This window comes from Quercus lobata, chromosome 8 (genome assembly GCF_001633185.2).
Source record: "Quercus lobata isolate SW786 chromosome 8, ValleyOak3.0 Primary Assembly, whole genome shotgun sequence".
In the NCBI taxonomy this organism is placed as follows: Eukaryota; Viridiplantae; Streptophyta; class Magnoliopsida; order Fagales; family Fagaceae; genus Quercus; species Quercus lobata.
In genome coordinates, this window is record NC_044911.1 from 24143524 (window position 1) to 24168121 (window position 24598).

At 36.1% G+C, this 24598-nt stretch overlaps 2 protein-coding genes across 10 annotated transcripts; one reads left to right on the forward strand and one right to left on the reverse strand.

Annotated features, from left to right (window-relative positions):
- Window positions 1-38: 38 nt before the first annotated feature.
- On the forward strand, window positions 39-8554 carry LOC115958113 (NADH kinase). Of its 2 annotated transcripts, none has more exons than XM_031076477.1 (5): window positions 39-247; window positions 6617-6871; window positions 7015-7095; window positions 7743-7894; window positions 8034-8554. In XM_031076477.1, the coding sequence occupies exons 1-5, from the start codon at window positions 164-166 to the stop codon at window positions 8434-8436; spliced, it is 975 nt and encodes a 324-aa protein (XP_030932337.1). In that variant the 5' UTR covers window positions 39-163; the 3' UTR covers window positions 8437-8554. The 2 variants fall into 2 exon arrangements, with proteins under 2 accessions (XP_030932337.1, XP_030932338.1); XM_031076478.1 differs by having other exon boundaries at window positions 40-247; window positions 6626-6871.
- A 9797-nt stretch (window positions 8555-18351) lies between these two features.
- Window positions 18352-23474, reverse strand: LOC115954733 (E3 ubiquitin-protein ligase CCNB1IP1 homolog). Of its 8 annotated transcripts, none has more exons than XM_031072658.1 (12): window positions 23185-23460; window positions 23009-23040; window positions 22826-22899; window positions 22456-22523; window positions 20872-20946; window positions 20712-20792; window positions 20331-20376; window positions 20130-20160; window positions 19773-20028; window positions 19505-19668; window positions 18516-18786; window positions 18352-18438 (listed from the first exon to the last, which is right to left on the reverse strand). In XM_031072658.1, the coding sequence occupies exons 5-12, from the start codon at window positions 20934-20936 to the stop codon at window positions 18432-18434; spliced, it is 921 nt and encodes a 306-aa protein (XP_030928518.1). In that variant the 5' UTR covers window positions 20937-20946; window positions 22456-22523; window positions 22826-22899; window positions 23009-23040; window positions 23185-23460; the 3' UTR covers window positions 18352-18431. The 8 variants fall into 8 exon arrangements, with proteins under 8 accessions (XP_030928518.1, XP_030928517.1, XP_030928519.1 ...); XM_031072657.1 differs by having other exon boundaries at window positions 23009-23079; XM_031072659.1 differs by lacking the exon at window positions 23009-23040 and having other exon boundaries at window positions 20712-20784; window positions 23185-23474.
- Window positions 23475-24598: the final 1124 nt, after the last annotated feature.

The window sequence follows — 24598 nt, forward strand, 5'->3', positions numbered from 1 at the left end:
ACTCAATATTATACTAAAACTAAAATAAAATAACCAAACAAAAAAAAGAAAGGGCAGGGATAGGGATAGGGATAGTATTTGTATTTGTAATTGTATTAATATTAGTATTAGTATTTGTATGTATTCAAAGCAACTCTCACCGTTGTGCAACATTTGATTTGTGATGCCGAAGAAGCGACTGTTGTTGCTGTTGAAACCCTTCGACTTGCGCCAAACAAACGCTCATTCTCAGATCACCAACCCTCAGGTCATTCCTTTTTATTCACTTCAGTCTTTGTCTGATGTTTTGTTCATTTTCTTTTTCCAACTATTGCTTCGGCATTTGCCTTAGTACTCAAGTTGTTTGATAAATTGTCGAACTTGCTATTTTTACTTCACTGCTAAATCTCCATGCCTCGTTTAGTTTCTAAGAGCATTCTATTCAAAACCAACTGTTTTTTGCCTTTGATGCTGGGTAAGAACAAAATTATTTTATTAAACGGTCAAGTTGTTTGGTAAAATTGGTTGATTAGGACTAATTTTTTTTAGTTTTATTATTGGTAATTTTTGTTGTTGGACTAATTTTTTTAGGCTGGTATATTTTGTTGTTTTAGATTATATATATATATATATATATATATTTTGTCTTTAAAATGAGGAAAACTCTAGAACTACAAACTTTTTTTATAAATTAATGATGTGATAAGCGGTTATTGATAAGTAAAAAATAATGTAAGTATTGGACCAAAATACAAACCAATAAGAATTTGTTACCATGGTAATTTATAAAAATGTTGTAGAAAAATTTATGACTATAACAATACTCACAAAAGAATTAATGATATTGTTAAGAGGGTAAAAATGTATTTTTATAAATTAAAAAAAAATTGCTAAATAGGTAATAAGACTTTTATTAAAATAACTAAATATCATGTTCATGATGACAAACACTCTAAAGAAGTAACAAATACAAAAATTTCAAGAACTAAAGCTAATAGATTGTAAGAATTTAGAAATTGAAATACATTGTGTAAAACCCCAAATACGAGTCCATTGAAACAAAGTACCAAAGAGATGAGATTTTAAGAGGTCTAAAGGTCTCTCATTGTCTTCAAAGGTACAGTATTACGTTCCTTCCAAACTAACCATGTTAAACATGTAAGGACCATATTCCGTGTCAACAATTTCTCCTAGCAAAAAAGAAGAGAACTAAACGTTTTCGACATTACCCATTGAATCCCAAACACCTCAAAAACTCCACTCCATAAAATGTGAGAAAACTTACAATAGAGTAGAAGATAATCCACAAATTCTCCATCACTATGACAAAAGCAACACTTATTAACCAGGGACTGACCTCATTTTTCCAAGCAAAAGAAGGGAACTAACTATTTTCGGCATTACCCAATGAATCTCAAACACCTCAAAAACTTCGCTCCATAAAGCTTGAGAGAACTTACAATAGAGTAGAAGATGATTCATAGATTCTCCATCACTATGACACAAGCAACACTTATTAACCAGGGACTGACCTCATTTCTCCAAGCAAAAGAAGAGAACTAACCATTTTTGACATCACCCACTGAATCCCAAACTCCTCAAAAACTTTAGTCCATAAAGCGTGAGAAAACTTATAGTGGAGTAGAAGATGATCCATAGATTCCCCATCACAACAACACAAGCAACACCTATTAACCAGAGACTAACCTCATTTAACTAGATTATCAATGGTGAGTATCCCACCACTAGCAATCCATAAAAAAAATTAAAAAAAAAAAAAAAAAAAAAAAAAAAAAAAAAAAAGACACCCATTTAGGCACCTTTGCACACCAAATACACTTCCAAGGAAACACATCAATGAGAGGATCAGACAACAACTTGTAGTAAACCTCTTCTCCATTTTTTCGATAATTGGATTCCGTATCGATGAATTCTTACAATGAGCCCCCAGTGGCATAACTAAATAAGTCATAGGTAGGCTACCCACCCTACATCAAAGTACACAAGCCAAGGCATTAAGATCCCCTACTTGACCTACTGGAACAATCTCACTTTTGCCAACATTAACTTTCAAGTCATCGGCGTGTGGTGGCAAAAAAAAAAAGAAAAGAAGCAGTCAACCAAACCAGTGAACAGCCAAGAAGGTCAATCAACCAAAAGCATTGTTTACACAAAAACATGATCTCAAGCGTTTAGAGCTTAGAGTTCAGATAAAGACACGGTCAAAGATGATGTTTAGAGTTTTAGATACAGGCGGATGCAGGTGGTTGATGATAGGAGGATTAGGTGAAAGAGACGTACACATAATTATGAAGAGAGAAAAGGAAAAAGGAGAGAGTTGAGGAGACGGAGGAGACAAATTTTAGAATATGAAAGATGATCTCATAATAATAATCGCAATCTAACTTATCAAAAAATAATAATAATAATCGCTGTCTAAGTTCATAGCATTTTTTTTGGAACCCCTCCCCAAACAAAAGAAAATTCCTCTCAATATATTGGCTATCAAATTACACCATAGACTTGTGTCTCTTTAGGAAATATCCATGGAGCTTGAGAGATTATTTCTTTAAAGACTATCCGCAGGCTGCAGCTCTCTGTTTTGGCCACTATTACTTGTAAAGTTTGCAAGGCAGGAATATCTGACATACCTAGGGCCACATGGCCATTCTTTCTTCTAAACCATATATATATATATATATGCACCTAATGGGTTTTAAACTCACAAGCCACAACCTCACAATCTACCCATTTTTACAGAAGAAGTGCCATTTGAGCTACAACTCATTGGCAACAAACTACTGTAATTGTGATAAAAACCTTTTTATTTTTTCAATACTGTTAGTAATGATTTAATGATTAAATTTATAGCTTAAACTGTTGGGACTAGTGGTAGCTTATCATGCTATCAAAGCAGGTTTTCTTTAGTTCAAACATTATCTCCACTCTACCTCTCGATTAAAAAGTTAAAAATTTCACATTTTGCATCCCACTTATTAAAGAAGAGTCTGGGGCCACACATGAGAGTGGGTGTTAGAATAATAAAGATTAACTTCACACTTTCCTAACATATTAAGCTTTTGTTACTAGTGGTAGTTTATCAGTGATAGAACTTGTAGCAAAAGCATTAGGACCTATATGGGGTTCAATTTCAAAGGTGTCTTGGATGGGTTCTTTCAGCATTTGGACAGCAATGTCCTGAAAGATTTCAACGAAAGATAATCTTTGTAAGGGAATATATTATCGCTTAGTTTGTTGCTGTGGAAAATATTTTTGTCAAGAAATGACTTTGTCACAACCCTAGGAAACACTAGTCACATTTGCAAAAAAGTATTTTGTATCAAATGATACCATGTCCTTCATATCAAAATCCAATAAACGAGAGACGTGTGCAAAAATAACTATCCATTAACACATTTTTCAATTGTTAATGGGTTAGTTATTTTTTGCTGACATGTCTCACACTTATTGGATTTTGATACCACTGACATGGTCTAATTTGATGCCAAATACCTTCTCCACATCTGCACTATACTCTAAAAGAACTAGTCAAGTTACAAGGCTCCTTGTAATTGCTTATATAACCCAATTCAACCTAATATGCATCCAATGTGAGATTCAACATACACTCATGCAACACATACACTTACATAATCTAATCCAATTCAAACAATATGGAATATCACAATCTCTCTCTCATTTAAAACCCGGATGTCCTTGTTAGGACATGCCCTCAAGCTACATAGTGTTACTAGGTTAGCTCTGATACCATTTTTCCCGACCCGAGAAAGTGCTAGCCACATCTACACTATGCTCCAAAAGGACTTGGGAATCTACAATTAGGGCTCCTAATTATCACTTTATTTTTTTATAATTAATAAATTTTTTATTGATGTGAAAAGAAATCCTTAAGTATACGAGATGAATAGCACATTAAGTTCCAAGATTACAATGATCCATAAAATCTAATAAGTTATCAAAAGGTTATGCTCCTGTCACCAACATCAACTCCAATGGTGTTCTACAACTCCAGTTCTAAGATAAATCATTCACACTCAAAATTTCCAGCATTTCTTTCTTGCCATATGCACTACATCAAGCAATGAGGGATAGCCTTCGAAATTGTGTTGTTTCTACATCTTCCAACTTGGCCTTTCCAACAAGCTAGTAAATCTGCAAAATCCTTAGGCATCACCAAATGAACTCTAAAAAATAGCCCAAAAACCATATCCCATAGTTCTCTAACAAAAGAACAAGCAAAAGCAAATGAGGGACCGTCTCCCCATCTTTCTTACACTTACAACAAAAACTCACCAAATAATATTTCTCCTCCTCTGATTATGCACTCTTAAAATTCTCCCCAAAGATGCAGCCCAAACAAAGAAGGCAAAGAAACCTTGGTTTTCCAAATGCTCTTCCATGAAAACTTTACAGGTCCACCAGGGGCTAGAGCTCTATAGTAAGAGCTCACCTCAAAACATTTCTTACTAGCCAGCGTCCAACAGATTGTATCCTCCCCTTGACTTCGCATTGAAACAGAGTAGAGCAATTCCAAAAAGGTTGAGAGAATCCTGCACCACTTTAATAAAATTCAAAGCCCAATAAACCGAGTCATTATGAAATTCCATGTAAATTATGACTAAGACCTTCCTTATTTCTTGCTATCTAGAATAACTTGGGAAAAGATTCTCTTAAAGGCATATCACCACACCACACTTCTTCATCCCTTTATTATATATTTCCACATGCTCACCCCATAAGGCCCATTCACTGCATCGGTACAACAACCTCCCCGCACAGAACCATAGTAATTCTTGATCAAAGTAATTCTGCCTCATAATCACTTATGTAGCCTAGTTGACCTACTAATCACCACATGTGAGTCTTAGCACATACCTAGTTGCCCACACACTTCACACTTATCCAATCTATCAAAACAATCTGGGTATCACAAGACTTGTTTTCTTTAGTTTGGTTACAACCTTGCAATGATCTTGAAATTATTTTCCATCATTTGGCTTGCGTGTAAAATCATTAATATTTCCTGTAGGCACGGTGGTAGTGGAGATGTTTTTTTTTTTTTTGGGGGGGGGGGAGGGTGGTGATGGCTGCAGTGAAGCCAGTGTGAGAATGTGGGCAATGGTGGTGGTAATGTTGAAGTTAGTGTGGTAGCAGTGGTGGTGGCGCAAAGGAATGGAGGGTGAGAGCATAAGGGAATAGCCGAAAGTGATTTCCGCTTCTCTAAAGCAAACAACATTCTCTGCCTCTTTTGGTTATTTTCTGTTAACTTCAGGAAATATTTTCCATAGCAACAAACACCGGAAAACGAAGAAAACATTTTGCCAGAAAATTTTATCATTGAAATAAACAATAGCATAATTATTGATATTCATTGTTCGGTGCCAAGATAGGTTTGGTCATTTGTGTTCTCATTATTTGGTGTCACATGGGTAATGCCAAAAAAAGTGACTCAGCAATTCATTTGTTGACAAGGGAAGTTTGTTCAGCATAAATGTAAAAATATTTGGAAAGTTAAGTCATGTGGACAATTTGTAGAGTAAAAGTATGATTTCGATGATGTTGAGCATCCTTGGCATGAAATTTAGTCTCCCTTATTGAGTTCTTTAGATCTTGTTTTAGACAGTGTATAGTCCATGTCTTTCCTTAATTTTTTTGATCTTTTAAATTTGAGAATGTAATTCTTTCGGAGAAGCTCTGATATACTCTCCGTGTATATGAGTTTTACTTCTTTATTTGAAAATTTGTTTTACTTACCTAGTAAAAAATAGGACCTAGTGTTACTTATCAAAAAAAAAAATTTAAAATTAAAAATAAATAAATAAAACCCTTTTGATCTAGTTTTCTGTCTCTAGATCAGAATTGTGTATTTATTTGTTTGAAAACTGATTCCTAAAAGCCATTTGTTAGAACTGTGTGCCTGCTAGTTGAGTGAAACTTAGACTCAGGATTTGCTTGCAACACGTAACGGATAGGTTCTAACAACTCAATTAAACCCTTTGCTTCCAATAATTTAGTGCTCTAAATTTAAGACGGTAATATCACAACTGCCCTCTTAGACCCACTCTACCACTATTTCTGAATATATTATATGCTTTATTAATGCCCCTAAGAAAATGTTGTTCTTCAAAATCATTCTTTTTCATTTTAACATAGAAATTTACTTATTTTTATTTTGGTTTCAAGGCTTCATTTATTTGGATGGTCAGAGGAACCATTATCCCCATGAACCTGACCACAATGCTAATCGGCCTCTGGAACGATGGTCCTTTCATGTCAATAATTAAAATTTTTAAATTATGGAAAATGTGATATGAGGATGACCATTTCCAAACTTTCTACAGTTTAAAGTTTTGACATATATTGGCTTGCACACCAGCATTTTTTTTTTCTTTGTTGTGGTGGGTGCATTTTCAGTGCTTCAAGCATGTATATTCAAATCAAGTTTCAAAACTTGCTTGATACCCATTCTCTTGATTGAGAAACTTGTGGTTAGGAGATTAATGTTATGCTTGATTTTTGTGAACTTTCTGGTTTAGCTATGTTCTCTTTTGTCTCACCTTATATTTTAGTGTTTTTGTCAATTTCTTTCGGCATTGTGATATAGTTACTTTTGAAGACATTGCAGATGTTACATCACTTGGAGAACAGGCGTAAGGAGCACATGAATACCATAAAATTTTGTCAGAATATTCTGCAACAAAAGCCAGTTGATTGGGAACCCATATTACGTAACAATCTATCACAGCCTATCTGTAACGTGGACCTGGTTATTACAGTTGGTGGTGATGGCACTCTTTTGCAGGCCAGCCATTTCATGGATGATTCAGTTCCAGTTGTCGGAGTGAATTCTGATCCCACACAAATTGAAGAGGTTAGTTTGATTCTGCTTAAGCTACCTTCACATCAAGTATGTGTTTCCATGGGTTCTTTTTGTCATTCTCAAATAAATAGATAACAGTTTCCCGGGCAGAGATCTCAGAGGAAATTTTATTTGACATATTTTCTTTGGTATAGGTGGAACAGTTTAGCAACGAGTTTGATGCTAATAGAAGCACAGGCCATCTTTGTGCAGCAACAGTCAACAACTTTCAACAGGTAAGACATGCTCACTGCTTTGATGAAATATAATTGGTATTTCATCTCCCTTGTTTTAGAGTGTATTGGAAGCAGCTTTTAAGGGAATAATGAAGCTTCAATACAAACTTTAATGTATGTTCAAATTTTTAGTTTAATTTGCTTCAAAGGAGGTTAGTGTTCAACTGCAATGGCATGCAGTATGGTGTTTAAGGCATCCACAGAGATAGGTATGTCTGGTGTTCAAGTCATATATTCCTGAACAAAGATGAACACTAAGGCACTGTAAAAATAATAATAATAATGATAATAATAATAATTATTATAACTTGCTCACTAGGTCTTGAACTCACAACCTCACCTTGCACATTGCTCTTATAGGAGGAGGTCTCATGCCTATATGCCACTTCCATAGATAAGACACTTACATAAATATGCTTCATTAGTTAGAATCAACATTTCTACCTTTTTCCGTTAATACTTAAAAGCATCTTATACCTATGATTTGAATATCTGGAGTCATCAATATATTCATGGCAGAATTGGACCTTAGATTGTAGATTCTGATTTTAAAAATTCTGCATTGTTTTTCAGCATAAAGCACAAATATCTTTTGATAACAGGCAAATTTCTGGTTATGTTACATACATGTTAGTACTTTCTTTCAGGTGCTTGATGACATCCTTGAGGGTCGTAAGGTTCCTTCCAAATTATCAAGGATATCAGTACATGTAAAGTCACAACTGCTGTCAACATATGCTCTTAATGATATCTTAATTGCACATCCATGTCCAGCAACACTCTCTCGGTTCTCATTCAAGTAAGGGTACCATTGTTTTGTTGGGGGGGGGGGGGGGGGTGTAGGGGCGGGGCACAGGAAAAAAAAAAAAAAACACCTTTTTTCCTTTTTTTCCTTTCTCTCTCTCCCAAAATAATTAAAAAGAAATGTCTGTCTGCAGAATTAAGAGGGAGAACCAGCCATTTTCCCCTTTGGTAAACTGTCGATCAAGTGGTCTCAGAGTTTCAACAGCTTCTGGTTCAACTGCTGCAATGCTCTCAGCTGGTGGATTTCCGATGCCCATCTTATCTCAGGATCTCCAGTATATGGTAAGAGAACCAATTTCTCCTGGAGCAGCCTCTAGTTTGGTGCATGGATTAATCAAATCTGATCAGTATATTGAGACCACATGGTTCTCTAAAGAGGGTATGATATACATTGATGGTTCTCATGTTTGCTATTCTGTCCAAAATGGGGATACCATTGAAATATCTTCTAAAGCCCCAATTCTGAAAGTATTTTTGCCTCACCAATTATTATCACAGAACTATACACAGAAACATGAGTTGCATTTGCAAGACTAAAACATGGGTTGGTGACCTAAGCTACAAGTATTTAGCACTACAAGAATCCTGGATTGCTAAGAGAACCTGTTTTAATCCCATAGATCTGGTTTTTCTTCACATGATTGGAGCCATTGTACGGTATATAGTCCTGACTCTGTTAATATTCCTCTAGTGGACAAATATTGGGCCAATTTTAGTTCCCTCTTGAGATGGAAAGATGCTTCGGCTAGGCAGTAGGCACCCCCTTCAACGTGAGGCTGCTTTTTGGAAACATTGAAATCTGGACTTTGAGTTGTTTTTCTGTAAATTAGGGCCGATCTCTGTGGCATGGTCTGGACCTTGGAGCCTTGCCACATCTACCATGTCTGACATGAAAATTTATTCAGTTTGCTCTTACTCTAGTAAATTTAAAATAAAATAAAATAAAATAATTATTTTTTTCTTAGTGTTAAATGGATTTGATTATTGATGTTGAGTTTTTATATTCATAATGAAATTGTCTCCTTTAATTGATGAATGTGCCATCCAGAAAAAAAAACAAAAAAAAAAACAAAAAACAAAAAACAAAAAACAAAAAACAAAAATCTGTAGGGTTGATGAACCATGAAATGTTGCATTCAGTCCAATACAATTACTTGGAATTTTTGAAGAAACCAAATAATGTATTAAGACAAATCAAATAGTACAACCAAACTTTCATGAGTTTTAAACTTCAATCTATCAAATGCTATAAAACCAAAGATTGTGTTTGCAGCTAGTTGGTTTGTACAGTTTTTGAGTCTCTGTAAGGTATCCTATTCATTAACGTGATGGGATTGCGTGTATGGTTGTCAAAATCGCGATCTGAATCGTGGGATCGCACGATTTTACGATTTTACCTTACCAAAATGTTTAGGATTGCACTAGGATCATAAAAATAGTAGAATCATACGTAGGATCGTGTGGGATCATATAGGATTGAATGGAATCCTACTAATCCTACCAAAAACATAAATTTTTGGTTTTTTTTTTTTTATGGGGTAAATTTTTTGTTTTGATGAAGCATAAAGGGTTTTTATTTTTTCATGTTGTGATGGTATGACTTTTTATTATATTTTATTTTTATAAAATTATATTAACTTAAATAAATGTTTTCTAGTTTCTAGTTCACTTGTAATCAAAATGAAGGAATGTTTCATCATTTCTAAATAAAGAATTTGATGTTGGCTTTGCTGCTTTTAAGCTATAATGTTGTTAAATTTATTTAATCAATATACAAATTTGTGTTCTAATATTACTAGAATATTTTTTTATATATAATTTTATCAGTTATGCTTGTATTTGTATATTGATTGATTGGTTTTTTTGAGCATGCTCTTTAATTGTTGCTGAGTAGTATAACTTGAATAGTTGAGTGTAAAATTATATCTTGATGTCTTTTACAGCTCTAGTATACAAATATATAATGTCTACATAGATGATGATAATTAGTAATTTAGGATAATGGTTAAAAAAACCATAGAATGGGAATAATTAATTGTTCACTTCACCTTAATATTCATATTGTAGTTAGCTAGTTTCCATTTGCTAACTTATTTTGGGTTTCAAATTTGGAACTTAGAACTTGGAAAATATTTTCTATATGTTTTGATAAATATTTGGTATTTGGTTGCTAATTAAACATTTATTAAACTTTTTAAATACATTGGGTCAAAACTTAAATAAATTTGTTTCATTAGTATAGACTTAGCGATGTATGATATATAAATTACATCATATGATGCAAATCTTAGTTTTTTTATGGATGAGTTTATAATTTATGTGATTATTCAACATACTAAGTTATTATCAATGTGTTTTTTGCTTTAAATCTGAAAATATATAAGATCTTACAATTCATGATCCGATTTTACGATCTACGATCCCACCTACCTTTAATGATCCTACGTAGGATCCTGATTTTGACAACCTTGGTTGTATGAGAAAATTGCAGTTAAACAAATATACTACTGATACTTCTGAAGAAATTCCTACCCTAACAATATGATGCTGGGAATAAAAACAAAAATTAAGAAAACAATAAAGAAAGAAAAGGGAGCCCATGAGTTCTAGCTCAAATAGCAAGAGGGTATTGTTTCGCTGTAAGAACTACATATTTTGGAATTTAGATTTTAGATGGCACATGATGGTTGGTTGAAAAATTGTTGCAATTTCAGGCATTTGATAATCTGGGAAGCTTTTGATCATTCATGTACATCTCTTTTATTTTTTTAATTAGCGTTACAGTTTGTTTGCTAGGTCAGTCCCAACCTAATTCACCCTTTGCTCAACGTAATGAAAAAACTGCTATTTTTTTTAACGCTATTTGTATAACGTATGCAGCCCTAAAAATGCTAATTTTTGGCTCTTGGTTTTGATGGAAAATCCACACTCAAATTGTTCAAATCACCTAAAAAAGAAACCATTACCTACCAAATACAAAGCACAGCAGAGGGGGAAAAAGAACGAGGGATTACATGATACAAATGACATAAGCAGGAACAACAAATAGAGAATGAATAAGTAAAAAAAGAGGGAGGGGGGGGGGGGTCGGGGCTCTAAACAAATCTCGGTCTAAGTGTATGCTACAATATGTTTAAATATCAATTTGTAATTAGATTATAACACTTGCATAAGACCACCAAAAGTATTTAGTGAAAAAGTGGATTTGAGTACACCAACTAATTGACACTAACGCCCTACTTGTTTTGAAATAAAATATTTTAAACGTAAAATTATAGGTAAAATATTTTACGTGTAAAACATTTTCAAATTTTTTTTTTTTTTTTTTTTGATAAGTAACAAAAATTTTATTAAAAAACAAAAAACAGCCAACCCAAGTAGATTGGAAATGTACTATGGGGGCATAAATCAATAACCAAGATTACAACGATCAAATAAAACAGGAAGAGAAGAACAAGAAAAATGAAAAAAGACCACACTCCAATCGAGGAGAGTGTGTAAAAAAGAAGACTTAATCTCTAACATAGAGCGTTCACATCCTTCAAAGCTTCTAGTATTCCTTTCGTGCCAAATACACCATAACAAGCAATTAGGCACAATTCTCCACAACTCTATATTTCTATGTCGTCCAAACTTACCCTGCCAAGACTCAAACCACTTAATAATCTTTTGAGGCATAACCCAATGAATTCCAAACAAACAAAACACTAACGACCACAACTCACAAGCAATGGGGCAATGAAGAAGAAGATGATCCACTGACTCCCCACAATTCTTACACATATAGCACCAATCAAGAACTAGCACACGTCGTTTGCAAAGGTTATCTGTTGTTAAAATCTTACCTAAGGAAGCAGACCATGAAAAGAAAGCTACCCTTGGAGGAACCTTCGATTTCCAAATCATCTTCCAAGGGAAGGATAAGATGGTAGGAGGGTAGAAAGAAAGATAGAATCCTCTAGCCTCAAAACCTCTATTCCTTGCTGGTTTCCAACACACCCAATCCAGACCCAATCCCTGTACCATTAAAGAGTAGACCATATCCATAAACAGATCAAAGGATTCTTGTTCCCAATCTTGTGGAGGACAACGAAATTTAGCATCCCAATGAATCCTCCCACCAGACCAACACATAACCTCCGCTACTGAAGAATCTTTTGTTCTACTAATACAATAAAGTTCCGAAAAAGCCTCTTAGAGAGTACAATCTCCACACCACACATGCTTCCAAAACTTCACTCTAGTACCATCCCCCACATCATACAGAAGTAGTTTAGAAAAACTCATCCAACCACTCCTATATGTCTCCACAAACTAACACCATAAGCACTAGTCACCTTTTTCATGCACCAACCACCCTAATCATTCCCATATTTCACCTCAATAACCCTCCTCCATAGAGCATCGTTCTTCATGCCATACCTCCATAACCATTTTCCTAACAAGGCGGAATTAAAACTCCTCAATCGTTTAATACCCAACCCTCCAACCTACAGCGGCTTACAAACCTGAGCCCAATTGACTGAGTGCAATTTAGAGTCACCATTAATACCACTCCACAGAAAATCTCGTTGTAACTTCTCCATATGATTTGCCAGCTTCCCAGGTAAAGGCAGAAGGGAAAGGAAGCATGTAGGTAAGGAGGAAAGAGTACTTTTAATAAGAGTTACCTTACCCTCCTTAGATAGATACAACCTCTTCCACCCTGCTAATCTCCTTTCCATCTTCTCCAAAATAGGATTCCAAATTGACAACTCCTTAAATTTTGCTCCTAACGGTAGCCCCATATATCTCAATGGAAAAGAGGATTGCCTACAACCCAACATCCCCACCAGAACATCCATATTGTGCACCACCCCTATAGGAACCAACTCAGATTTTCCCAAGTTAATCCTTAAACTTGAGACCTCCTCAAATCTAGCCAGAATTGCTCTCAAACTAGCTATTTGCGTAGGATCAGCATCACAAAAAATAAGAGTGTCATCAGCAAATAAAAGATGAGACACCATCACCGAGTTACCAGCCGTATTACCTACAGAGAAGCCTAAGAACTGACTAGTAGTAGCAGCCACATCCAACATACGACTCAAACCCTCCATAACAATATCAAATAGAAATGGAGACAAGGGGTCCCCTTGCCGAATCCCCCTAGAACTACCAAAAAAATTAGAAGGACTACCATTGATCAGAATGGAGAATTTAACGGTAGAGATGCAACACATTATCCATTTTCTCCATTTCTCTGAAACCCATAGCGCTGAAGCATATACATTAAAAAACCCCAACTCACATGGTCATATGCCTTCTCCACATCCAACTTACACAACACTCCTAGAACACCTGACTTCAATCTACTATCAATACATTCTGAAGCAATTAAAAAAGAGTTCAATATCTATCTACCTTTCACAAATGCATTTTGAGAATCTGAAATAAGCCCATATGCCACCCTTCTAAGACGATTGGCTAACACCTTAGAAATAATCTTATATCCCACCAACTAAGCTAATAGGTGAAAATCCTTAATCTGCACAACTTCCACCTTTTTAGGAATAAGTGCAAGGAAAGAAGCATTAAGACTCTTCTCAAACACAGCCTAAGTATGAAAATTTTGAAACACTACCATAATTTCAGCCTTCAAAATACACCAGCAAGACTAAAAAAACGCCATAGAAAAGCCATCCGAGCCAGGCGCCTTATCACCCTTAAAATCACTAATCACCCCCAAACACCTCTTCCTCATCAAATGGCCTATCTAGCCAAAGTGCATCTTCCTTCGAGATACAAGAGAACTCCACATCATCTAATAAAGGTCTATGAGCCACAGTTTCAACATATAGCTACCTATAAAAATGAGAAATACAACCTGCTATAGCCTCCGGATCTTAAGACAATTCTCCATCCACCAAAAGCCGATCAATGGAATTAAATCTTCTGTGAGAGTTAGCTATATGATGAAAGAATCTAGTATTCCTGTCTCCTTCTCTAATATAAAGGACTTTAGACTTATGCCTCCAATAGATTTCCTCCATCAAAGTAACTTTTTCTAATTCACCTCGAACTAACTCCAACCTTTCCTCCTCCAATAAAGCTCGACTATCCTCAATCATCTCTAAATCACTAAGCTCTTGCCATAATTTTCTCATCCGATCTTCAACATTTCCAAAAACCTCCACATTCCATTTCTTCAAATCATTTTTCAAGAGCTTCAATTTATTGGCCAAAACAAAACTCAAAGCTCCTAGGACATTATAAGATTCCCACCAAGATCGCACCCTCTCAATGAAACCCTCATCTTTAAGCCACATATTCTCAAATCTAAACGGCCTCCTATCTCTCTGAAAGGAACCACCCTCAAGAACAATCGGGAAGTGATCAGATAACAGCCTAGGCAAGTGTTGTCGAGAGACAGATGGAAACTTATCCTCCCAATCTGCAGAAAACAAAAATCTATCGAGCCTAGCCTTCGAAGCAACTTCACAAGTTAGACCAAGTGAAAGATCCCCCTTGAAGCAGAACATCAATGAAGCCTTGCTCAAAAATAAAATTGGAAAACTCCCGCATAGCAGCAATAAAAGAGGTAGAACCAGAACGCTTGGAAGGAAACCTTACCACATTAAAGTCACCACCCACACACCATGGAACATTCCACCAACTGTTTAAACCAAATAATTCCTCCCATAAGAATCTTCTATCTCTCACAGAATTAGGACCATAAACGCTAGTAAACGTCCAGACAAACTGATCTGACACACTTGTAAATCTACAAGAAACCGAAAACTGCCCTATAGCTTCCTCCACTTTATTCACAACCCGTGTATCCCACATCAATAGCACCCCTCCAGAAGCTCCATAAAAGCCTAGATAAGACCAATCAACATGTTGACCCCTCCACAAACTGCGAATCACAGCTCTAGTTATCAACTCCATTTTAGTTTCTCGAAGACAAATAACATCTGGCCCCCATCTCCTGACCATATTACAAACCCGAAGCCTTTTATCCCTATCATTTAGCCCTCTAACATTCCAAGAAATAATCTTCAAATTCATTAATGAACCACCACAGCCCGCTCCTTACTTACATTCCTTGATTTCGTTGAACCAACCTTGACATTCATAGAGGTCAATAAATTTTTCAACTCCCGCTGACCTTTCTGCCTCGACTTGCCGTGCTTCATTTGATCATCTACTGCCTTAAGCTTTTTATTCTTTTCCCTGGCCTCTATAGCTAGCAGCAATCTCGTAATCTGCTCCTCAAAACCTTCCAAAGAAGTGCCCATTGATTTTCTAAAAGCCTTAATCCGATTTGTTACCCATTGTGATAAATTATTACCATTAACCGACTCCTTACACCCAACCCCCAGCTCAGAACTACACTCCAACTCCAAAGGAACTTCTGTGGCCAAAAGTACCACAACTAAAGGCTTTCCACTACACTCCCAAGTCATCTACCTCTCATCAAAATCCTACATCTCCTCCTCTGCCTCATTATCAATAGAGAAAGAATCAACTAACCCATCACAGTCCTCTGCCCAGCTAACCATCTGACCGTCATTGATAAAAGAATCATTACCTGTTACAGTTTCTACATCAGTGACTGACCAATCCGACACACTCTCTAGAGATCGATATAGAGATAGCGAAATCAGTATTTGTCGACCATCCGCAATTGTAGCATCCACTCTTTGGAATTACCCCATGATTTGTCCAAATCATTGTCCAATTCCCTAATAGTGGGAGAAGAACTAAATACTACCTCACAATCAGAAGCCCCATGCACCGTCGCCCTTACCTCCAAACCCAATAATTCATCATCCTTATCCTTTGTTGCCATCGGAGATGACGACTTCTCCACCAGTTTTTCTATCGGGTCCCCTGAAGACAACACCTTCATCCCCGCTGGCTCCAACGAAGGACATATCGGAGCTAACGGTGATGAACCCAGCTCGCATGTAGCCTGGACCACTTCTGCTATCAATATCGGCAAGGTGGGGGACTAGGCAAGCCAGCTCGAGCTCACTTGGACGCTAGACCCACTCTCGCTAGGACTTTCCGTGTCGATATAGAAGAAATCGAGCCCAAGGTGACCATTGGAGCCATCGCTGTCGTCCTTGGTGGTAGAGAATTAAACATCGAGCTCACGGGGAACACCTTAGCACTCGCACCATTCGAGATTGAGCTCGGGCCTGAGGTGCTTGACTCTAACTTACCATCCTCAACAATTAGGCCTGTAATACCTGTGCTGGGTTTATTTTGGGAATGCTTGGAGCAAGCCTCTGCCTTAAAAATAAAAGGGCTAGGCAATAGTGGGCCTGAGCAACTCTTAACATTACCCAACCAAGGTGCATGGGCTTCAAAAGGCTCATTGTCCATTCCCTTAATAACAACCTGGGCAGAATTGTTCTCACATGCCACCCACTTTACATCTTGCTTATCACCCCTATAACGTTGCCAAGACACCTGCCTCTTACCAAATTCATTTACTTCCACAATCAAACATTTCCCTAACCAGCTAGACCTCCTAATTTGATGCTCCCTACCAAAATCAACATCTTTCAAATTCAAATTATTCAATCTGAATTTATTTTGTTTCGGGATTTTCTCCTTAAACTTAGCATCTCAAACATTAATACCACGGTGACTCCTTTCCACACCACTCACGGCAATCGGTATAGCATTATTAGCCGGAACTTCAAAAGCCACCACCTGAATCCCAACTTTGTCTCTCGAAGGCGGCGTTGTGTTCTCCACTACTTGAATCTTCTCTGTCTCTCTAATGGAGAGCTGGTGCAAATGCTTCCTTACTTGTATAGACACTTTAACCGTTTCAACAAAGGACCGAGAAGGGTGAATCTCTGAACCCAACTTAGACTTGTACGGTAAAGCTTTTGGACCACCTAACGCATAATGAGAAGGTTCCAACATTCTCCTTAATTCAATCCCAAAGGCCCTCCAACCTTGTTGTGCCTTGCCTGCAGGAATAATGATCAATCTTCTCATCCCGCCAACTTTTAACTCTGTTACTAACAAATATTGCCCAAACGAGTTAGAACCCCATTGCACTGTGTATGCGGTGTCTCCTTCCTTGAGCGTGAAGAAATGTTTGGGGTTGACCCCAATCACCGTGTGTTCCAAGCTTTGCATTAGCCAACGTGTTGCATTCCTACCCATAAAAACTGATTGCATGAAATACTTCCCTTGTTCAAAAATCTTAAGGGAGAAAAAGTTCCCCCCTTCCTCAACCACCAATTGAAACAACTTCGGTTCAATAAAAAAACTGCAAAATCCACCTATATCGATCCAAAACAAAAACAAAAATTAACTGGGAACAATATTTTTGACTAATTTGAGGTAGCCGGGCCTCTCTAATGGATCATACTGAAGATTTTCTTGACATGGCTAGAGAGAGAGAGAGAGAGTTAGAATTGACTAATTACATTGAAGGAAATTGGTATAATTGACAACTAAGTTGCTCTTTTAGAGCTTGATGTAGATGGTGACAATGAGAGAGGAATTCTAGGAAGCATGGACAAAAAATAAAATCCTTTTTTTTAAGGGAGGATTTTTTGTGATTAGGGAGCTAAAAAATAAAATCCTTTTTTGTTTAGTATGACAAATAAAATTTTTCAAGCAAACCAACAAAACCGATAGCTAAGCCATTAGATCCGTTAGTGCTAGAGGAACAGTGGATTCAACAACCACTAGACTGCCAACACAAGTGGCTAGAACGATGGCTTTGGTTATTGAACATCTGACACTTATCGACAAAAACGGTGTCTCCAATGGCTAGACCCTTGACACCAATTGTCAGAGTAGCGGCTTTGACTGCTTAACTAGCTGCCTAATCTACTGGACCGGTGACCTAGCTACCATATAGGGTGAGAGAAGCCTTTGTGTTTTTGTAAAATATTTTACCAAAATTTTAAAGGTAAAACATTTTACAACTTTTTATAAAGCATTTTTCAGTCAACAAAAAATATTTTTCAAGTTTAATCTTTGACCACATTTTACCTGCAAACAAACATCTAAAAATGAGAAAACATTTTTCAAAAAAATATTTTACTTCAAAACAAAAAGAGCGTTACACATGAATTTGGGTGTCCCTAGAGTTTTCCTTGTACAATTAGACAAAATGGAGTGCATCATTAATATCACCCCAATAATTGGGGAACATAAAGTATTAAAATATTGTAGAACTTATTTGACAAAAAGAATTGTAAAGGGAGATTGCTTCCCATGATTAGGGATCAAATTATTGCCTACGGTGTCCAGACTCTCCCCAAATGTTTGGAGATCAATCAACATTTCTAATTAACAGGCAGCTGCTTAACCCAAAGGAAGCTCACAATACTCTACATGGCATATCAGCAAAGGAAACAGAAACTACAATAGAACATTATATGCTGGTTCATGTTCCTTTTGCAACTTTACATTTTTTTTTTTCCTTTTTGGGTCAAAATGAGGACAAAGATTGAAACAGATTATCCAACATCTCTAAGATCTGGCAAATGGCAAGTCCCTCAACTTCAGGCTTAAAACCTATAAAACATAGAATTCATTAAATCTCAGAAGTAGGTATCAAAGTAACACTTGGTAGATTGCAATCAAACACTTACGTGAACATCTGAGGGCGGTTACGAGAGAGCTGAGGCCTCTTAATTGGGGAGAGTATCAAGTTCCTTAAAGTCATTGAGGGGTGGTTACTAGCTCCAGCTCCAAAAACAGGGTGAGCAGCAACCCTTCTTGTCCCAGCATCCACTGAGATGACTGGTTGTTTCACTGGTGAGCCAACAGAGATATCAAAGGGACCTGAGTTTGAGCTATTCTGTCTCGCTGGCCATACATCCTCTCTAGGCCCTGGAGTGTCAGGAGTGAAAAGCGACCGATCTGCAAGAAATAAGTCAACCAATTTTCGAGATATTTAAGCAAAAATGCAATGAAAAGAGAAAATTTTCAAATATTATAAGAAAACTTCTTTTCTGGTGTTCTTTGCCGCATTTAGAGAATCCACTTAGATGTGATGCTCAAGTATTTGCTGTATTTGGTTTGTGCAGCAGAATGGATACAAGAGATCACACATTCTTTGCTTAGTCTGGAGTAATCTATCACCTATGACTGATAGGAATGCTAGAATCAATGGAGAAGAATATGCTCTAAAGGCCAACTGGTGCAAAAAGTGCTTTTGATGTAAGAGGCAGATTATCTTGTACAAGAATGCCGGAAATACCATTCAAAATAGAGTTTTCTGCAGTCTTTGGTGATACCTTTTTGATGTCTTTACTCTTTGATAGTTGATGTTAGGCTTGGTTTTATTTGTAAAGTTTGAGTTGTGGGTCAAGCATCATTTTTGCTGACTTCTTGCTTGTTCTTGTTCCAGGTGGAAACTGCTCTTTGCTGCTTCTTGTTTTTAGCTTGGGTTTGCTCTGGGTTTTGGGGTCAGTTTGGCATTTTTTTTGTTGGGTAATCTGGACCTAAGTTTGTGTTTTGTTGCTTATGCAACTTGTTAAGGTATGTTTTGATCAATTCAGTTTTCATTCATCAAAAGTAAGAAAATTTCTTTTCTGGTGACAATACAAAATTTTATTAAAAAAAAAAAAAGAATTACCTTTTCTGATAGGGTCTCTATTATCCATCATGTTGGCAGGGTTAGCAAACAAATCAGGCTCATTTCTTGAATAAAAGTTGGCTGCAGGTTGGATGGCTGCTCGTTTGACTGACTCATACTCACCCCTCAATTGGTCATACATTTCATCTAGTTTTCTCTTCTGCCTGGTATTAAAATAATATTTTGTATAAGGTCAAATACCAAATTACCTAAATATAGTATCAATAATTGGTAACATTGGGCAAGGACAATGTAATAATAAACTGGCCTGGATTTCTCTGAGAATTTATCCTGGAGCTCCTGCTTGTCCTTTGACAAGCTCTCAATCTCTTGCTCCATCATTTGGCACCTCTTAGCCATTTTCTGGTATGCAGTATGCACCTGCTCCAGCTTTTCTGTGAACTTTTCTTGCATTGCTTCACATTTCTGCCGGCACTGAGCAACTATTCTGTTCATCTTGCACTGCCATTCCAATTCCTTTTGTCCGAGATAGAACATCACACTTCTGTATGAACTTTTCATCACTGAGTTTGTTCAAGGAAAGATGCATAGCCAACATATCCTCAATAACATTTAACAAGACACAACTCTTTCTCATTAATGGAAAATTTTGATCAAAGGATACATATCTGTGGAGACATTCCAACCATGGCCATCTGCAACAGAATATGTTGAAAACATTAGCAACGAGCAATTGGTAAACAAGGAAAAAGGAAAAGGAAGAGTAAGGAGCTTGGTTGGAATTCATCAAATATTGAATAAAGAGATTGAGAGGATCGAAACAGGTGTACATAGACAAAAAAATTACAGAGATACGATTGCTTACATTTGTCCATTCATCATTTGGATTGATATCCAAAGGTTTCATAAGACTGACAAGTGGAAAACCATAATAAGGTAAGAGGAAATAAGATTATACATATGTAAGTTGGAAACAAGAATAAGCAGTCCATGACACTCCTAATGATAAGCTAGGTACTTCTATTATCAATAACAAATGTAATGATATTGCAGCATGCTCGTTGTGGTTCCCATTGAATTCCTTGAACATGTTACTAAGGGGAAATAAATCTAGATTGGGCCACTAATTCCTAAAGATGACCTAACTCAGTCTATTCAGTAACTATGCCTGTGCAGATGCGTTCCAGTTCATTTAAGCAATTGATTTTATGAAGAATTAAATATTGAAACCACATTAAAATATTACCTTTTAGATAGCACCTGGTCACAAATGGGACACGCTCCATCATTACTGAGGATCTTGCTGGCATCATCCGTGCCTTTTACACTGTTAAGGAAATGTTATGCAAAAGTGCCAAAAGGAAAAATAAGAACAAAAGGTAAATTTTCTTTATGCATCCAGATACATAAAAGGTGACCACATGTGGTGGAAATGGCTCGCCCTTCCAGTTCTCGCCAGCACGCATTGCATCTCATTTCAACTGTCATATATAATCTTTAAGTTAGTGCCATATATGGGGATTCATATGACCTGTTAAGAATTTAAAATAAATAAATAAAAACAGGGCAGAGATCTTCAAATAAAAGTTATGCCCCTCCTATTCTAAGTTCCACAAGAGAGCCAGCAAGTGTTGTTTCAAAATAAGCAAAGAAAAGCAAAAGCTATGTCCCACTAAAGCGAGCTTTAATCATCAATGTCTTCGATTGCAAACTTGGGAACAGCATAAAACAGCCATGGTGGCAACTACAAGGAGGTGTTCATCCACTTAAAGGTTCATCATAGAAGCAGACACAATAACACATTTAAAATTTCTAGCTGTCAATGCTAGACAGTTGAGCACTTAAATTAAAAAGATGCAAGAAAATCAAATTGCTGCAGGACCCTTTTTGGTCAAAAAGTAGGTCACTGGATTTTTTTTTGTTCTTTTATTTTATTTTCTTTTTATTATGTGCCTAAATTACAAATTTTAGATTTAGAGCCTCTCAAACTCAGTAATAACTTGCAATGTCAGGATAAAAACAGATTTTAAGGCTCACAAAATACCACCAGAAAATTCAGAAATTGCAAATCATGCATGCATATAAGTACATGAGGTATTGAGGTGTTTTAGGAAAGAACTTCAGCAAAGATGAACTCTGATGGCAATTTTTTGCCCCAAATTCTAGGCCAGCATAGAATTTGAAATCTTATGCAATGCCACAGTTGTATATAATTCTAAATGAAAAACTTGTCTCCACCTTCATTTTACCCTACTAAACTTCACATGAAAAGTAGTACTGCCTCCTCTATCACTGAAAATTCCATTGTTACTATAATACACAATTTGACCAGAAACAAACATCATCCATGAACTTCCTGATTTTATTTTTTTTATTATTAATATTGGTAAGTTACACATACACGTGGGTTGAAACCATGACTGCAGCCTTCACCTTTCTTGTACAAAAGGGAGGAAACATATGAACTTGAACACATTGGAAAATTTTATTTATGTAAATTACAAGAATTTAACTAGAAGACTTTCTTTACACATGAATTCTCCAAAAAGATATCTTCCCAAGAACAATCCATATGGCCTTCCACAACCATACTTTGGAAAATAACAACTAAAGTCTCACTTGTTAGAAGGTAACTAATTCCTTTTAAAGCTTTTTTCAATCTCAATGAAACCTGATCCACTATAACTGACATTGGTAACAATTTTCATTAAAGCAAGTCTAACTATAAATAATTATACCCTTAGCATTATCAGGTTATACAAACCCAAACCACAACCAATAAGTCTCAAAACTGAATGAATCACATATGTGGACATTACCAGAATTTCTAAGCATACAGTTTGCTTTTCTTCTCCAGAAAAGGTTTTGAATCAATCTACGATTTTTTATTTTTTATTTTTTCATTAATATTAAAAGATTAGAAAATTATAGTTGAAGAGAACTAAAATAAATAACAGAATGCAATGGAAAAACAATCGACATGAAAATACCTCAGAATGCCCTCAGATCAATCAAGCTGGAGATTCCTTATTCAGGGAAGATCGTTAGGGATATTGTCCTATAATGACAATGTGAAAATTAATATCAGTGAGGTGTGGATATATATATATATATATATATATATAAAATCTCATTCAAATTCGTCATCAATTCTGAACTGAACAAAAAGGGAAAGTGGACTCAACAAAGCAGCCAGAGAGCAGCTGTATTCTATTAAATGAGCAATTTATATTTTTTTTTCAGGTCCTAAACGGCAAATAATCCATGCTTCAGGAGTTCAAACTATTTTCTTTTCCTACATTTTCTCAGAAACCAAGTGCTGTAAAATAGAGTCAGTATGCTTGTAATTTAGAGCTATACCTAAAAACTTGACAGAAAATTGTGCATCGAAAATTCAACGCCCTTGCTTCTCAATCAAATGCTCAGAATTATTTCTGAAAATTCATACAAAAAAACGAGGATCACCAGATTCATTAAATTCGCGGAAGAACAATAAAATATTAGCAAAATGAAATTAAAAGATCAAAATACAAGTGAACTGACTATGATTCTCAGCTAATATCGAACTTCAAGCTCTGAAAATAATTATGAAACACTAAGAAAGCTTTAAAATTCTGCGAATGAGGCGGAATATACGGTCAAGAACTTCCTGTACGATCAACAATGAAACAAAAAATCCGAAAGCACTAGAAGGAAGTAGAGAATTCAAGCGGTTTTACCTCTGAAACACTCTTTCTGTCTGTCTCTGAGATTTGTTGCTGAAAGCAGAAAAAGAAATTCTGAATTTTTGTTTTGGTTTAGTTGAGCTTGTTTGGATCGAAGAAAAGGAGGAGAGAAATTTGTGTAAATGATGAGACGCAGCGAAACCCTAGGGATGAAGATTTGGCGCGAAAAGTTCTTGCTCTGAGTCTGAGAGAATCTCTCGGTTGTGGATTCGAAATTTTCAATAGCAAGGGAGGGAGGAAATGGCTTTACGTGCTCTCACTGACACTGGTCTCTCAAACTTTTGCAGCAAAACCAACCATTTTTTAAGTTTAAAAGTTTAAACCGAGTTGGGCCCAGTTTTGCGGTAGATTTCTGGTCCAAGCCCATTTAAGGATTTGATATACTCCCCGTAACTCACTAAGTATTTCTGGTCCAGGCCCTGAACAACACGCTCTAGCATTACACCACAGCTGATCCAACGTGTTATTATTGTATTGCATCACATCCATTCATCATATTGCAGCCATTCATCATCCTCCTACCACATTAAGTATTCATCACAAGCTCATCATATGGTCACTATCCCATTTAGAGTGTGCACTCAATCAGTCAATCCTCTAAAACTAACCCGATCCATCACAACCCGCTAGGTTGGATCAATTTTTAGGGATTGGTAGGTTGAATTGGATTGTCAAAATAAAATTTACATGAGTCGGGTTGTGTGCGATTTAGTAAATTCACAAATCTGTCTAACTCGATTTGATTCACCTATATTTAATATATATATATATATATATATCTAAAAAATATATTATATAATTTTTTATTTACCCTTTTCTTTATCAACTGTGTTAGAGTAGAACGGTATGATATCCTATTAATTTTGAACCACTAACAAAATTGTTTATGTTGACTTGGTGTTATGCTTAGGTCTATTAAGTTATAAATTTGTTGTTATTTGTATTAGTATTGTTCTAATCCATAGGTCCAATCATTGGCAAAGCTAGGGCCTGACTTTTTCAATTTTCCATTATAGATAGTATGAAAATCACAAAAAATTAAAATAAAATTACAAGTTTACAGAAAAATGCACTTATTCCCCCCCCCCCCCCCCGAGGGGCCGGCGGGGTCGACTTTAGAATTTAGGCCGTAACTACTCAAAAAAGTCCAAAAAAAAAAAAAAAAACATCCCACAAAAAAGGCCTTACAATTTTATAATTCCTCAAAGTTTTGAATTAGTCTATAAAAACCCCTAAGAAATTAAATTGGTAAAGAAAAATAACCATAGGCCCATTTTCAACAGTTCAGCCCATGGCCCCTCCAAATGGAAAACCTTTTTCTCCTTTAACAATTCTAGAATTCAAATGGTAAATACGAAAATAAAAAATAAAAAAATCCAAACCAAATCATTCTTACGGACCACAAGGA